Here is a 16,993-nt window from a genome sequence, read left to right as displayed (position 1 = left end):
TCATAGGCAATTAACAAATATTTGTTAAAGAATCAGCAGCAGCAGCAGCAGCAGCAGCCGTGGTATTCCACCAAAGCCATTGTAGAAACATCCTGGTATCCTCACCTTAATTGCAAGATTTTCTCTTTAATCTTTCACCAAGGGAATCCCATTTGATGTCCTGGGTTAGTGTGAGAGACCGAGTTTTGGAGGGACTCAAGGATTCATCTTAGGTTCTAGGCATTACCGACATTTACCTCATTCTTCCAAACTACTTGCAATTTACTAGTTTTCTCTTCCTCCTACTTCCAACTTTCTTAGAGGCTCTGTATAAAAAAGTACATTGGTTATTATGCATCCAGCATCTACTGTATTATAATAGAAAAGATTCCTAGGATAGCTAATGTTTAGTAGTCTTTTGTAGCATTAGCCATACTTTAAAAGAGTTTACATGCTGCAATAGTTATTTTTGTGCTGTGTCAAAGTTTTTGCCATTTTTGATTTTTTTATACAAGTTATACTTTATTTTGATGTTTAAGATTAATTTATAATTTATTTTGATATGTAAGATTTATTTATAAGTATTTTATGCTTTGCTCAAGTAAAAATATAGCGATTAAAAGCCTAGTTTGTAGGTAGGCTAGCCTGGATTTGAATTCCAGCTCTTTTACTTGCTATCTATTTGACTTTAGGCTTGCCTATGTTTCTTTATCTATAAAATAGGGGTGATGAAAATATTTGTCTCATAGGGTTTTTGTGAGTTTGAAAGAGTAAAAATAGAATTGTGCCAAGGTCAACATAGAAAAAAATGCATTATAAAAGAAGCTGAGGGAAACAGAATAGATATTAACATTAACAACCGCCCATCAAAGTACTTTTGGTAGAGTGCAAGTGGATGAAAAGAATTCATGTTGTCTATGATCTCTTTTCATCCCATAAAACATCTATGTAATGTTAGAATTGCCACAATTTTGATGACAGAGAAAAACTATTTCTAATCAAGAAAGCAGTCTATAGATTTAGTTAGGTACCCATGGTATTGCATAATTCATCTTTATTTAAATATTGTCATTATGTGTAGGCAGGTTACAGTGCTTTGTGCTGAAAAGTATAAAGTAAATTTAGCAAAGTAGTAAAATTAGCCATACTTTGCTCAGATTTTTGCAAGTAATGTGCTATTCCTTATTATTGGATATATTTACAATGGTAGATTGTATAATATTTCTTCTTGACTAGAAGATTAAAAATCTCATGATTACATAAATGACACTATGTTCAATGGGTTGTCCAATTACAAAAATATTTCACATTTTCAGCTCAAGAAGCATCTACCATGGCCTTTTTGGTAATTTCACACATGTTTTATTTTCAGTGACAAGTGTTCTAGTGAGTGGCAAACTGCTAGTGTGTCCTTAGCTATAGTATAGTTAGACAAGCATCTCAGTGCTGTGTTCCATCAGATACTGTGAGACAGCATCCATTATTACTTAAAGAGCATGATTTTTCACATCCTAAGGAATGGAATTAGACATCAACTTGACCCTAATATAGTTGAATTGGGGAAAGTGATATTGACATGTTATCTTTGTTTTTGTTGGCAGGAACGCTACTCTAAGGGCTTCTTACCACCAATGTAACATTTTTCATTATTGACTCAGTATACTCTGCATGCTACAAACAAATAAATACCCAATCACTAGCTATTCACACCAGTCTAGCACCTGCTAACTAAAAAATGAAAATTGCTCACTGGGAAATTTGAACAAAAGAAATATAAGCAGGATAATCACATTTACCTTCTGCAACAAAATAAGAATAAAGCACAGAGTTTAAGGATGCAGGTATTGATGAATTTTTAATAAAAAGGTTTTGTTTTGCTTTAGTTTTGTTTTTGTGGATTTTTTTCACATATGCAATATCATGTCAGCAGCTAAAGCTCTGTATTTCATGTATTACTATATGATCCAGTTATGTTGCTTTACATTGTGCTGGTAACTGAGATAGCAAAAAGTTTAAATGTGTTTATTGGCACATAATCTCTCACATTTCAACTTATTTTCTAATTATTTCTAGTTTTCTAATAAGCTTGCATTAATTTCATATGAGTAATCAAGATTTGTATTTTTTTCATAAAGAACATATAAAGGCAGTTCCTGGGTTATTTCATTAAGGACACATAAGATTTTATTTCTCTCCATCTAATGGAACACAACAAAACCTAACTGTTGGCATCATCAAAGCTGAAACTAGAATCTGACGAGCAGAATGGAATGGGTGGGGGGATATGGAATCAATTATTTTCCATAGTTGAAGGCATTTCTGTGAGGAAAAATCATGAATCCTGAATGAAAATGGAATAAAGCCTAAGATCCATTATATAATATGAATGTTTTAATAATCTAGTTACTACTATAAGAAGAAATTAAAGTTAAAACATAAGTAGACTTTTATAATAGTGAATATTTTTTAAATAATCACTTCAGTTAACAAATATTGAGCATTTATTATGTTTGAGGCATTAAGCTAGGTATTGTGGATACCAATGTGAGTTAGCTATGCCCTTACCCTTCAGGCAGCTTAGCCATGGAGACAGACACAAATAATGTTGACCTACTGGGATAGTTGTATGGAGGACATACAGGAGAGGGAAACATCATTTAACACAGTAAGAACAATGTGAACTTAGGTTTTTCTGCATCTCCTCTTCCAGATAATGGAGAGAACAGTGCCATTGTTCAAGGCATTACTTTACATAGTTCATTACACGACAGAGTTCAGAGGTTTATTGTCTGACTTCCTCCATGTCTTCAAATGTCACTGATTCATTGATTCCACATTGAAACTTGCAGCCTCTGCCCCAGCATTCCTTTTTCTCTGCCCTAGCTTCACTTATTCTGGAGCACTTGTCTTATTCGTTGCAACATCCCTAGAGACAATAAAAATGCCTGGCACCAAGTGAGCACTCCATGAATTTATTTTGCTTGAAGAGTTTGGTTAGTCTTCATAAAACAGAGACACTTCATAAAGACAGACACTTAAGCCGGGTTTTGAGGAAAAAGTTGTTCTTGAGTATAAAGTGTAGCTTTTTTAGGGGTTGATGGATAAAAAGTATTCAGTTGTTCATTTGCTTGTTTTTGTTTGTGTATATTTAGGGTATATCACATGATATTTTGATGTACATATGCATAGTGAAATGATTATTGCAGTCAAGTAAATTAACACGTCCATCACCTCACATAATTACTTTTTTGTGTGTTAAGAGCACCTAGAATCTACTCTTTAAGCAAATTTTCAGTATATAATTTTATTAATGATGGCTCTCATGCTGTACATTAGATCTCTAGCTTTGTTCATCCTATATAACTGCAATTTAGTACCCTTTGACCTCCATCTCCCCATTTTCACCACCCCTGCATTAATGGCTGTGCTAATTTACATTCCTGCCAGCAGCATACAGGGTTCCCTTTTCTCTACACTCTTGCCAACATTTATCTCCTGTCTTTTTGATAATAGCCACCATCCTAATAGATATGAAGTGGTATTTCATTGTGGCTTTGATTTGCATTTCCAGATGATTGATAGGTATTCCCATACCTATTGGCCATTTTTATGTTTTCTTTGGGAAAATGTCTGTTCAGGCCATTTGTTCATATTTTTAGTTGGGTTCTTTATATGTTTTAAACATTAACCCTATCCTTGAAAAATACTTTCTCCCAATACGTAGGCTGTCCTTTCATTTTGTTGATTATTTCCTTTGCTATGCAGAACTTTTTAGTTTGAAGTAGTCCAGTTGTTTATTTTTGCTTTTGCTGCCTGTGCTTTTGGTGTGATATTTTAAAAAATCATTGCCAAGGCCAGTGTCAAGAAGCTTTTCCCTGTATTTTTCCACTAGGAGTTTTATTGTTTTAGGTCTTACATTTAGATATTTAATCCATTTTCCATTGACTTTGTCTGTGTGTAGTGTATGGCATAGGGTCACATTGCAATCTTTTGCATGTAGTTATCCAGTTTTCTCAGCATCATTTGTTGAAAAGACTATCCTTTCCTTACTGTATATTCTTGGTGCCCTTGTTGAAAATTAGTTGACCTTGTAGTCTTGGGTTTATTTCTGGGCTAAGTCAGGTGAAGTTTTTCAGCTACACTGTACAGTGTCCACTCTGAGGTTGGATAGAACAAAAAAAGGTCTCTTGGCCAGAAAGAATTGTAAATCTTTTGAGGATGAGTAAACCCACATAGGTAAGATAGAAAAAATGTTAAAAAGATAATTACAGTTGAAAGTTCATTGCACAGAATACATACTAGTGGTGTGGGAAATATCAGCAAGAAATAAACAAATTAACATAAAGGTAATTGGGAATGATTTTAAGAAGCTTTGAAGTAAATGTGTATATCACATACTTTTTATAAAAATTAGTCTGTTGGAGTGAAACATTTACATTTTATTATCAATCTTTCTTCAGTCAAATATCAAATTTTTTCTGTTTTCTACCAAAGTAGGCAAAGCTAACAATTTAAGATCCTCAGGATAGGATGCATTAGGAAATAACACCAAATGGCAATTACTATGTTAAATATCCTTTTATTTTATGCCAGGTACTATGACATTCTATTGCATCTCAATTTTTCTGATCCATTTTCAGATTGTTAAAGGAATATGTACATATATAGAAATTTTGAAAAATATTTTGTGCAGAAAATAGAAAGCAAAATGAGACACAATATAAAGATGAAAATTAAAATCAGCCGAAATGTCACCCTTGGTATAAAAATCTCTTAAGACATAATAGAATTTTAGCTCTTAAAAATTATTCCTTTTTGGCTGGGCATGGTGACTCAATGCCTGTAATTCCAGCACTTTGGGAGGCTGAGGCAAGTGGACCACCTGAGGTCAGGAGTTTGAGATCAACCTGGCCAACATGGTGAAACCCCATCGGTACTAAAAATACAAAAATTAGCCAGATGTGGTGATATGCACTTGTAATCCCAGCTACTCGAGAGGCTGAGGCAAGAGAATCACTTGAACCGGAGAGCCAGAGGTTGCAGTGAGCTGAGATCACACCTCTGCACTCCAGCCTGGGGGCAGAGTGAAACTCCATCTCAAAAAAAAATAAAAAAATAAAAAATGGAAAACATGATTTCAAGAGATGCCTATTTCAAAATACACTCAATCCTGCTTCAGGGATTAGTGAAGTCACATATTTTTTGTAAGATTTTTTTCGCTTGCTTTGGTTATATTTTAAATTGAGATATAATTCACATGCCATAAAACATACCTTTTTTAAAGTATACAATTCAGTGCTTTTTAGTATATTCACAATGGTTTGCTGGCATCACCACTAAATCCTGAACATTTCATCACTCCCAAAATAAACCTGGTACCCATTACCAGTGTCCCCTGTTCATCCCTCCCAACATTTGGTAATTTTGGGAATTTTTTTTAAGGAATTGACGTTGAACTGAAATTCAACATAAGAATATTGAGATTTTTATTAATTTTATATTACATAAGGAAAAATCACTGATAATACAAACCATTGGGCAAAGCATAAATTAGAAATTAATAGTGAATTTTATTGTTTTCTAATCATGGATACCTAAGAAATATAATTGAAAACTACATTATATTTCATGTTGGTCACTATATCTTATGCTCCTCATTCATTTTCTTGTAAATGACAATTAATGTAGTAATACATGATATAAAATGAGATTGTACTAGCAGTATTTGCAAAGCTTGGTTCTTTTCACATTAACAGTCAAGCATGCACACTCAAATGAACCGTGCTGTATTGCGGTCAAGAACCACAGTAAGTAATACAAATAGTCACACACGTTTGAGGAAACAAGTAGAATTGTTTAATAAAGATTTTGATTTGATCAAGCAACAGCTGTGTAAAATAATACTTTAAGAAATAGCTGTATATTAGAATAATAACCCAATCTTAAATAATGTATCATTTAAGATATTTTAATCATTATCCTTTGAATTCATTTATTCAACTCAAAACTATTTTTGGCAAATGAAATAGTTATGTTTCTCCCATATCTTTTCACTATTTTCTTATGTTACACCATGTTTTTGCTACCCTTAAGTTTCTATGATTAGCAACTTTTAATATAGAGATTATACCTGAAGTCAACAAATGTATTTTGTTAAACATTTATAAGTGTCATTTTAAAAAATTATGTATGAATTTAATGTCTATTAGTAAGAACTAATGCTTTGTAAGAACATGATGCTTCAGATTTGAAAATAAAGTTTACGGTTAGACAGTAAGAATTTTTAAGACAAACGTGTAGCATTAAGAATGAAATTTTATTGTGTTAAAGTAATAGAGGTCTTAATTCTATATCCTCTGAAAGTGGTTGTATCCTAGTAACATTGCCAACAATAAACACATCATGCAAAAGTAAAAATGCAGTAGTGAAATGAGCCATTGAAAGAAAGAGTCAGTGACCATATAATATTTCAGTTTCTATTATATCTAGTAGCAATCTGGTTAAAAAGAAATGACAGTTGCCCTGAAGGAAATAAAGTGGAGGTATTACTGTAGTAGTAGTTTGGAAAGAAAATTGCACTGTGTCTTGACTGGATTATTTCTCTATCCTTGCAAACTATCTTCACCTCTCTGTGGTGCTGCTTCTTGCCTTCTTTATACAAATCGAGTTTGTATCATATAAACTCATAGGGCCCAGGGGCCCTTTGGTGACAGGGAGGAGGAGGAGGAGGAGGAGGAGGAGGAGGGGAATTAGAAAAAGAAAATGTGACAGGCAGTTTTGAAAAGAAAAGCAATTTTCCTTGTGGGCCTGTTCTTAAATAGGAGTTCTTCAATGCAATATTTTGCTTCTGCAGAGCAGTCAGTCAGAATCAAGTGCATGCTTGTGCTGTTTTGTGGGGCTTGGCACTGACAGGTTTCATTTAGGAGGGGTAGGAATACAGGGGGATTGGATGTGGGAAGTTAGTATTTTGGCTATATCAGCCCTGGAGGCAGAGTTAGCACTTGCAATGGGACAAAAGTATTTGTAGTCATCAGATAACTTTGCAGTCAGCTTCAATAGCATCACTCCTTTTTTTTTGTTGTTGTTTTTTACTTTTTTTTTCCACTTTGGCAGCCAAGCTCTTAGTAGAACCATCTGTCTTTCTATTAGTATTTTTGAGGCCTGTTTTGAAGCCACTTTGCTTGGCAAAGTCACTTTCATCCTTGGAAACGATTTTTAAAAAAAGTTCTGTGGCTTTTTGCCGAAGAAGAGTACTATGTAAAAAATCCACATGGCTGTTCATTTTTGTTCTAAAAGAATATGGCTACTTTGTCTTTGTCTTGAATCAAATGAAATTAGAGGTGATACAACTTCAGTGTGACTGTTGGGAAGTGAGAGGCAGGGATTGCAATTTTAGCAATGTTTTTATGTGCCTGTATCCCTCAATGAGATTTTCTTTAGTCTTCCTGGTAGATTAATTGGAAGATAAATTGACTCCTTTATTTTTATTTTTTTTCTAAAGACCATTGCATTGAGTAGGATAAGCTGAAAAATTGACTTTCTTATATATGAAATGAAAAATCAGACTATTAGGGGTCATTGAAGATCCCATGTCTGTTCTTACTAATGGTGGAAAGTTATCTTTGTTATCCTGGTTACTCCAGTTTGGGTAATTATATTCTGCCTACCTAAACCCCTCTTGTAATCTCATTTGGATATTATATTCTTCATTTGCTCAGAAACTGCTGTGTAGTGTTGCTTTGTGCTTCTAAACAGCTGCTATGCTCCCCACTGAAGGTGACTGAATTTCAGTTGTAGGTGAACTGATCCCTAAGGATGATGTGTATTTGAACACTATAGCACTCATTGGACTAAACTCTTGAGGAACATTTGAAAACGTTTTAGACATTACAGTTTATTTGTAATTGTGCTGACATAAACCATAGAGCTGCCTTTCATTTTAACGTTTGTGTATGTAATTTAAACAAATCTCCTACCATAACTTTGTGCTGTTTGAGCTTTCATACAAACTTACTCTCATAAGTCCTGTTCCTTGAGATCATGGAGTTCTTCCGGTTCTTTGATTCCTGTATTTTTCCCAGTCTGATGATGCCTTCCAGGCCTCTCATCCTGTTTTTAAACCCAAAGCCTATTGTTGATCAAAAGCAATTTTTATTTCTTCATAACCTGTCTTTGCTGAAGTCCTCCAGTTCCTCCCCTTCTTCCCCCCCTTCTCTTCCCTTGAATGCTGGAGTTCATCTTCTCTGATTCCCAATCAGAGTGACTAGGCACGTTTCGAGAAAAATCACAGAAAAGGGAGGTCTGATAGTATTACAATTCATGTGGTCTCACCTAAGGTCTTGGCATTTTCTATTACTCTTTAATTTCTGTGGTTTGCTTTTCCTTTCATTTCTCACAATGACCATCAAGAACTTCCCGGATCCTTGTTTCAGTTCTCTTCCTCAATCCCAATCTCTCTAATTTTCTGGGTATGACCTTGCCTTATCACTGAGAAAATTTCTTCTGTCAGGACTGATTTTCCTTACCTTCCCATTTCCCTACGCATAAAGCATATCTGCCTTCATCCATTTGTATAGCTCCGTTCCTCAGGGCCCAGAGTATGAGATGCCACTCCCATTCTAAACGAATCCCTCCACCTCTGCCTTGTCTTCTAGCCTCCTCTGGAATTTTGGTTACTTTCTCTCTTACCTACATTTAAAACTCTCCATTTCTGTTCGCTCCCTTGAGGCAATAAATGTACTCAGAACTCTGCTGCCTGAAAAAAAAAAAAGTCTTTCTCTTTACATCTTTCTGCAGTTGCTATCAATGTCTCTCCTCACCTCTTATCAACTTTCACTGAAAAATAGTCTACATTTGCTTTCTCCTGTGCTCTGCCTGTCGTTCAGTCCTCCACCTTTTGCAACATGATTTCTACCCTCTGTTCGAATAGAAGTGATGTTATTATAAATTCATCTTCTAATCATTCCAAGAGATGTTATTTTTGAAATTCTCTAGAATACTTTCTGCTTTTTTTTTTTTTTTTTTTTTTTTTACAATTAGTTGACTCCTTCAATCTTGAAATTCCCTTGGCTTTTGTTATACCATACTCTTCATGATTTTCTTAATTTTTATCTAACTTAAATTTTATTTGCTAATAGGCTCCTTTCCTCCATCTTTTGTTGAACTGTTGTTGGAACCCAGATGATTTTAAGCTGTTCCCCTCTTTGCCCCTTAGACCTTCTCTAGATTGTCTAGTTTATTCTCATTAACTTTTGACTCCCAAAACCATGGCCTCTGAAGATCTCTTCCCTCAGCTTCAGACTGGAGTGTCTATCTGCTGGAAACATAGCTCCAATGCAACATCATTCAGCCACCTCACCTCGTTTCATTTCATTTCATCATGTCTAAAACCATGGTCATCATTTTTCCTTAAAAATTACCACTACTACTTTGATTTTTTTAGTTGTTTGATACCACTATAAGTAGAGTGACATCAAATAAACATTATATTTGATTTTGTCATTTTTTTCATCTATGATTACTTCAATTTTTAAAAATATTTCTTTCTTTTTTTTTTTCGATTCATCCAGTACAGTTTTACTGCTAATCAAACCCTCATAATCTGTTCCTCTGTATTAACTTCCTACTTGGTCTCTACGCTAGGCCTTTCCAATCTCTTTTCCATATCCACCAGAGTATTCCACGGACCCTAATTTAATCTCTCCGTGATTCCCCTACAGGGGAATCACACTAGAGCCTACAGGGGAAGTCTCTAGTTTCTTACCCTGATGCATAAACTGATTCTGGCAGACCTGTCACCACTGCTTTCTTTATATTTTTTGCCATTCCTAACTGCTGGTAGTGTCTCCTTCACATGATGTTTTTTTCTTGCCCCTCTTCCTTTTCTTATGTCTCTCTCCCTGCTCATTACCTATTCAGGCCCTATACCTGCTGCACCTGCTTACATGAAGCTTTTAGTGACTTCTCCTGCCTGTGTTAGGAGCCTCTCTTCTGTACTGCCTGTACAAGTCTGTATTATTGAATTAACAGCAATAAATTATAATTATTTGCCCCACAAGATTCAGAGGTCCTAGAGAGTAGTCATGTCTGTGAATTCATCTTTTAATTCCTAGTTACCACAAATATTCTACTTAGCAAATGTTGATTGAATTAATAAATGCATATTCTGCTTAGCAAATGTTGATTGAATTAATAAATTAATAAATAGGGATTTGTAAGCAAATACAGACTGAATAATCTTAAGAATCTACCTAATATATTAATGCCTTGAAGCAATTGAATGTTTCAACAATAGAACATTTACATAAAATATAAAATATTTGACTGTGAGTAACTGATAGGTATATACTTGTTGTTTATAAATGGCATAATATAGTTGATTCATATTGGATTCATAACATTTTAGAGACTATGTACTATCTTGAGGTAGACACATAAAAAGCATTAAGGCAGGATTTTTTTTTTTAAGTTTTAAACGTATAGGCAGTAGCCCCTTATGCATATTATGAGTTATTTAAGCTGTAAATAACATGCTCTGTATCTTTAAAAATTTATGTCAAAAGTATTTTGTTGAAACTTAATTATAAATGTCACACATTTTCAACTTTAATTACTGGTATAAAGAAAATTTCATACATTTGGTGAAAAAAAAGAAATTAACAATGATTAGGATTTGGAAGTATTCAAAACTAGAAAATATATAGAAGGAATTACTAATCCTATAACAAAATAGTTTTAGAATCTACCCAGAAAACATATTGTTTTGATATCATGTGTCCTCTTCTCCCAAATGTTGGCTAAATTTCAGCAGCAGTGCAATGAAAATCAGTTAAGATATAGGAATAATACAGTCACTGCTCATTATTTGCATGTATTATGTTCTATAAAGTTGCTATGAACATTGAATTAGTGAATGCTGAACAATTGCTCCTAAAGGAGTGTAGTTAGGTTCTTGGGAGCTTCTGGTTACATTTTCATCAGCTAATCAATACGAAACTTTGTTGTGTATGGGTTTTTGCTTAAAAATACCTTGTTTCATATTTATTATTTATTCATTAACATTGAATTCAGAGTCAACAGCAGGATAACTCATGCCTGAACAAGGTTTATCTAACACATATTCTTCTCCATAAGTCACACCACAGCCCTCTTGCCTCATAAATACTAGACAGCACATAAGCATTATGCTTAGGACCTTGTTAAACAGCAACAATAAATTACCAAGAAATTCTTAACTGTTTTGTGCACATCTGCAAATGGCAATATTAATTTTGGTTATGAGTAAATTTTAGCCAATAGACAAATTTGCAAACACAAAATCCACAAATAATCGGGATCAACGATATTTTGAGATGTGTTTTTAGTTGCTCACATAGATTAACCACACATTTTGGACTGTATTTATTTCACTGTTAACTTTATTCTGATTCTGAATAGTATAGTACTCTACAGTCTGTTCTGTGATAGGCTAATAAAAACCCATCATTGGGACTGTGAAATTAGGATTTTCATTTACTTCCTTTTTTTCCACCTTGTGGTTCCTCTTTCAGTTTCTTTCTCTTCTACTTCCCCTCACTAGATTGACCAGGAGATGCAGTTCCAATATTAAGTTTGCTTTCAGCTAAATATGGGATCTTGAACAATTTATTTGGCCAAGCTAGGTCTTATTTCCTCATCATCATGATGATTATGTTGTTGCTGATAATCTCGAGGGTCTATCTCAGCTTTAAATTTCTATGTCGCTCTTTACAAGTGGATCTTGAAAAATGTAGACACTAAAATTATACTAAAACAGAATGCATTTTTAATCCATAAAAGACGAAAGTTTAGAATGCACAGATTAATAAAAGCTCCAGAATTACCTGCAATTTATTCCTTAAAATACTAAAAATTTTATCTGAAAGAATAGTATAAACTATTAAAATATAAATTACCTAGATAAAAACTGCCATAACAAGTGTGCTTTATATACAAATGATAACCAGTTGACAATAAACCCAATAAATCTTTCTCTGTATAATGCTTTCTAATTTGGTGTCATTGCTGAAAACAGATCTACCATTGACATATTGCTCTTCTCCCTCCCTCTCTCGCCACCTCCGCTACCACACACACATTGCCTTCCCTTTCACCCTCCCTCTCCTCCCCTTCTCCCTCTCTCAGTCCTCACTGGCCCCCTCACTCACCAACCAGAATCTCAGAAATAGCTCAGAGGTTTACTGTGGAAGATTAAATAAAGGAGAAATTGAAGGTGGGCTTTTAAAGTGAGAAATGATGAGAACTGTAAGAATCATCAGAACCCTATGAATGTGTAATGCCAGTGGGAAAACAAGAAAACAGATCTGAGAGATAATTCAGAGGTGCTGTTAAGATTAGTGACTGAATAAATATGTGATTATTTTTATGTATTCTTTTACTTTTTCACCACCATCATCCCTATTATAATCAAGGCTTCATAGATGCGGGATTTTGGTTTTCTTGTTCACTATTGCATCCCTACTGCCTAGTTCAGTTTCTTGCACGTAGTAGGTATTTAAATATTTTACAAATAACTGCTCAATGTGTGGGAAAACTAATGGAGGAAATAAACTGTCAGAAATTTTAAACATGATCTCAAATTCCCATCCATATATCCATCCATCAATGAACACTAACCACTAATCATTTTCACCAGGGAGATTTGCTTAAATACTTATTCAAAAAAATGTATTTTAGTTAATGACAAATCTCTGCATTAGTTAATAATGTGGCAAGGCTGCAGAAATAGCTACATTAGGTTATATTTCTAGAAATTCCTATTCAGTTTGAAGAAAATAGTGATTCCATTGTGATGGATTATTTATTAACTAATGTGAACCCCAAACTCTGAGAGTGGGACCAGCAAATTAGAGTGCATTCCAAAGAAGACAACCAAAACAGAGACCCGGTGGTCTGAAGAGTGATTCAATTGCTTCAAAAGGCATAGATACAGGCAAAAATATAGTACAGAGAGTCTGTAGCAGGATTCAAGAGGCTGAATTCTAGATGCAGTTCCAACTAATTCTGTGGCAAGTCAGTTGTCTTTCGCATTACTTACCTCATCTATAAAAAAAAAAGACTAAAGTTTTAGCTGTTCTGTAAGCTTTATTTTAGGTCTATTACTATATTCGAGAATTTTAAAATTCAATATTATGTGTGAACAGGAGAATTTGTCCTCAAAGAATGAAGAGCTATTTATATGTAAAATGATGCAGGCTTAATGAGTTTTGTTTTAGAAGGTAGAATGAGTCCCAACAAGTAGGATTTGCAGAGGGCGATTTCAGTTCATTCTAAGGGGTAATTTTTTAGCCATTTCATTAGTGCAATAAGAAAAAGGCTTTTCGTGCAAAGTAGTGATATTTTCATCACTGCCAAGGATATCATGTAGGGAAATTATTCATCATGTTAGAGAATAGACTTAATAATATCTTTCAGCTCTAGGATTTTCCAGTTCTGATGTCTAAGGTAGTCCCAAAGCATATCCTCAATCCCAGTATCCCAGCAAGCTTCTATGCTATTGTTTTGAATCGAATAAATGATTTCCTTTTATCATGAAATAAGGAGGGTGGGAAGAAGCATGGAGCATCGAAACTTCTTCTCTTTGATTCGCTCTATCACGTTCAGCAGGTTCAAGGTCAGCTGCCGCCATTAATGATTCCCGTATTCCCTCCTGATCAACGGACACTGGCTGCAGCTGCCCAGCAAGGATTCCTCCTCCCTCCAGGCTTCAGCTATAAGGCTGGATGTAGTAAGTACCGTTGATTTTTCATTTGGGAGTGGGTGGAGGGCACAGCTTTAAATTAGGCAATTTAATATTACTGCCACACCAAGAAATGAGATCACCTATATAGCATTTTTATTTTAAAGAGAAAACACACGGAATGCGTGGAACAGTGTGTTTAAAAGGGCTTAGATTAAGTCTGTGCTTCTGAAGCTAATCTTTGTAATTCAATTTCATAACTTGTATTTCCAGTGTATCATTAATGTATGAGTGTAATTTGTGGGTTCATTTTGTTTTTTCATAGATGACCTAGGAATATGCTTTTCAATACCTTTTTAACAGTGAGGTGAACCCAAATTTCCTAATGTGAATTAGTTGGCCTTCTATTATTTGTCTCCACCAAATATTTACAGCTTAAATTCTCACCAGTCTTTTTTAGTTCTTAGACTGAACCATACTTTTTTTTGCCTGTCGACTCACATCATCGGAATGGATGCTCCTTCATATTGTGAAGCTTTTCTAGCTCAGATTAGGGAGCGCTTGCCTGACCTGTCCTAAGTTAGGTTCCTTTCTCCTGCTTCCTCTGGGTTTTATATATTTTCTTTTTCACTTTAATTGTAAGCTTTCTGAAGGCAGTTGCTGATTCTGTCTTGCTCATTGTTATGTCTCAACTTTTAGTACAACATTCAACACTTTTGAATGAATGAATGAATACATAAGCAATATAGAGGACATTTTTTGAACTAAGTGATATACTAGGATAACTGTTTATATTGCTTATTAACTTTAGATGCCTGTGATTTCATCCTTTTTTCTTTTTCTTAGCCAAATATAAATTGTACATTGTTAGTCTGAGGAAAAAATACATCATTTAAAAAATTATAGTCATAATGCCAGCTGTATTCTGTAAGAGAAAAATAATAACACATTCTAAAGAGGGGCTAGATTGCTATGCTAGATATCTTCCAGGATATCTTGACCGTGGCCAGAAGGAAAATGGTAAAAGCAAGTTGATTGAAACATTTTTATTGATAAAAATGAACACCACTAAAAAAAATTAGTGAAATATTATTTTAGATAATGCTATAGAATACTGTTTTTAAATTCCAGTGCATTTTGGCTTATATATATGTTAATAAATTTTGCCATAAACATCTTGTTGTGCTTTAATATTTAATGCATTTGAGAAACTCTAGCATTACTAGAAATCAGTTCTTTCTATTAGGCGATGTTTTAAACTCTCACATTGGGGCTTTCAATATTTATTATCTTTTTATACCCTTCTCTGTATCATATTGAAGAAATGGGTTGTAATTTCTTAAATATGCAAAGCCATTTGACGACCAGAATGTGGTCTGAATTCAAGATGATAAAAATTCACATATGTGTGGTGCTTTGCTCTTTGAGGTTTTTATACTGCTTTTACAGATCTTTCTCTTGACTTGGTTTCCTCTGTTTTAAAAAGGAATTCTCTCTCTGGTCTCTTAATTTATTCATTTAATGTTACTTTCCACATCATCCTGCCTTTGTAGGTTATCAATTCATCCAGACTCATCAACTTTTAAAATGATTAAATACTATTTTTCTTCTAAATGATTTAAATTGTAAGAATAACTTAAATTCTATGAATAGAAACTTTAATTTTTATTGTAACACTAAATTCTGATTTTTTTAATTCTGATTTTTATATCATGAAAGGTTTTTGTTTTGTTTCTGTTTTCTTAAGGAATTACTGTTCACATTAAACACATGCCACAAATGTATTTTTAGTAACCTTGGTTACAAAAAACAATACACACTTTCTAAAATCATTAGTTGTCTTTGACTGCATCTGTAATATATACATAAAGACTAGTTATGTTTAAAAAAAAAAGTTTTTTAAAGCAACTGCAGAAGTAAGTCCCATTAGCAAATACTGTGCTGAATAGAAAACCACGTTGAGTATGAACAATACCATAACTGTAGGCCTGGAAAAGGTCACAAACACCTCTACCTCACTCTCATTGACAGAGTTGGCATACTAAATTTGTTCATTGTTCATGTAATGTGGAATGGAGAATTTTTTTCCATTTCCAAAATTGTTAGTATATTAACCATTTGGTATTCATACTTTCAGTGCTTAAACTTATAAATGATACCACTTCTTTTTGTAACCTTGGAAATAAAATAGAAAAAAGGTTTTGCAGCTGCTGGCAAGCTTGAAACTGGCATCACACCAAACTCTAGAACTAAGCAGAAGCCAGTAGCAAAAGAAAGTGCCACCCTCCTTGACCCCTGGCATTTTGAGTCAGTTTGAATAAAGAACTGGGTGGAAGTGAAAAGTATTCCAGACTATGTCCTCCCTGATCACATTTCAGGAAAGGAATAGAGGTAGGAGAAGAAATTGTGCCATTTCCACTCTTTAGTGGGACTTCCTGATTTATTCCCCTCATAATTGTCAACCCTTTGTGACTTTTCTAGTTGCCAGTTATTTTAGTTTATTACATATTCTTCAATGAAAGAGACTGACCAATCCTTCTCAATTTCAATTTCAAGCAAATATGAAAGATACACTATTTGTTGCTGCTAAAAACTCAGATACTTTTCATCAATCCATTCATAGAGCATACTGATGATAAATTTTCCTGTTTAGATGCCTTCATGAAATGAAATACATTTAAAAATCTGTGGAACTAAACTAGAAACTTTAAATGTACTCAACAGGAAAAAAAAAATAAAAACACAGTTAAAGGAATCTAATCATTTTAAATTGAGTTAACATCTCCTGTTTCTGGAACAGAAGCTTTTAGTTAGACATAAAGATATTTTTTTTTCTTTAAGAAATATATAATAGCTGAAATGTGGTATGGAATAGAAACCCACAAAATGTGATTGCTGAACCTCTCATGCCTGCTAGAGTGCACATCATTTAAGCAATATAAGAATAAATTAATAGCAGCACAGCCAGGCACATCAGAGAAAATTGACTAGACAGATAGAAAAGAAACTGTAAAAAATATTGCTGTCCATTCTTTTTCATGAGTATGTGGATCAGTTCACAAATGTTGATGGAATATTAGCAGAATCTCAGATTCTGTTTGGGCATTTGGTATTAATGAAATTAGGCATGAAATCACACTTCTTCATGGATCCATATCTAGTTATTGCTTTCCTTACTTATTAAAATCCTAAAAATACTTGAAAACTTCTGAGGAGGTGTAAATGATGTGTATTTTTGAATGAAATCCCCCCCTTCTCTCTCTCTCTCTCTCTCTCCATGTATGTATGTGTGTGTGT

The 16,993-nt window shown here is 34.0% G+C and overlaps 1 protein-coding gene across 15 annotated transcripts in view; it reads left to right on the top strand.

Moving 5' to 3' along the window:
• SOX5 (SRY-box transcription factor 5) overlaps nucleotides 1-16,993 on the top strand; it is a 1,018,145-nt gene that overhangs the window by 870,803 nt on the left and 130,349 nt on the right. For 10 of the 15 annotated variants that reach the window (XM_017522805.2, XM_017522797.2, XM_017522796.2 and 7 more), the window contains one exon: nucleotides 13,621-13,744. In XM_017522805.2, the coding sequence (XP_017378294.1) occupies nucleotides 13,621-13,744 (124 nt within the window). The remainder of the gene's footprint in view (nucleotides 1-13,620; nucleotides 13,745-16,993) is intronic. The other 5 variants (XM_017522806.2, XM_017522804.2, XM_037736506.1 and 2 more) reach the window with 1 other exon arrangement.

Source organism: Cebus imitator, unplaced genomic scaffold, assembly GCF_001604975.1.
Source record: "Cebus imitator isolate Cc_AM_T3 unplaced genomic scaffold, Cebus_imitator-1.0 Scaffold25, whole genome shotgun sequence".
NCBI lineage: Eukaryota > Metazoa > Chordata > Mammalia > Primates > Cebidae > Cebus > Cebus imitator.
Note: the sequence above shows the minus strand (reverse complement) of the source record. Positions and strands in the feature narration are given on the sequence as shown.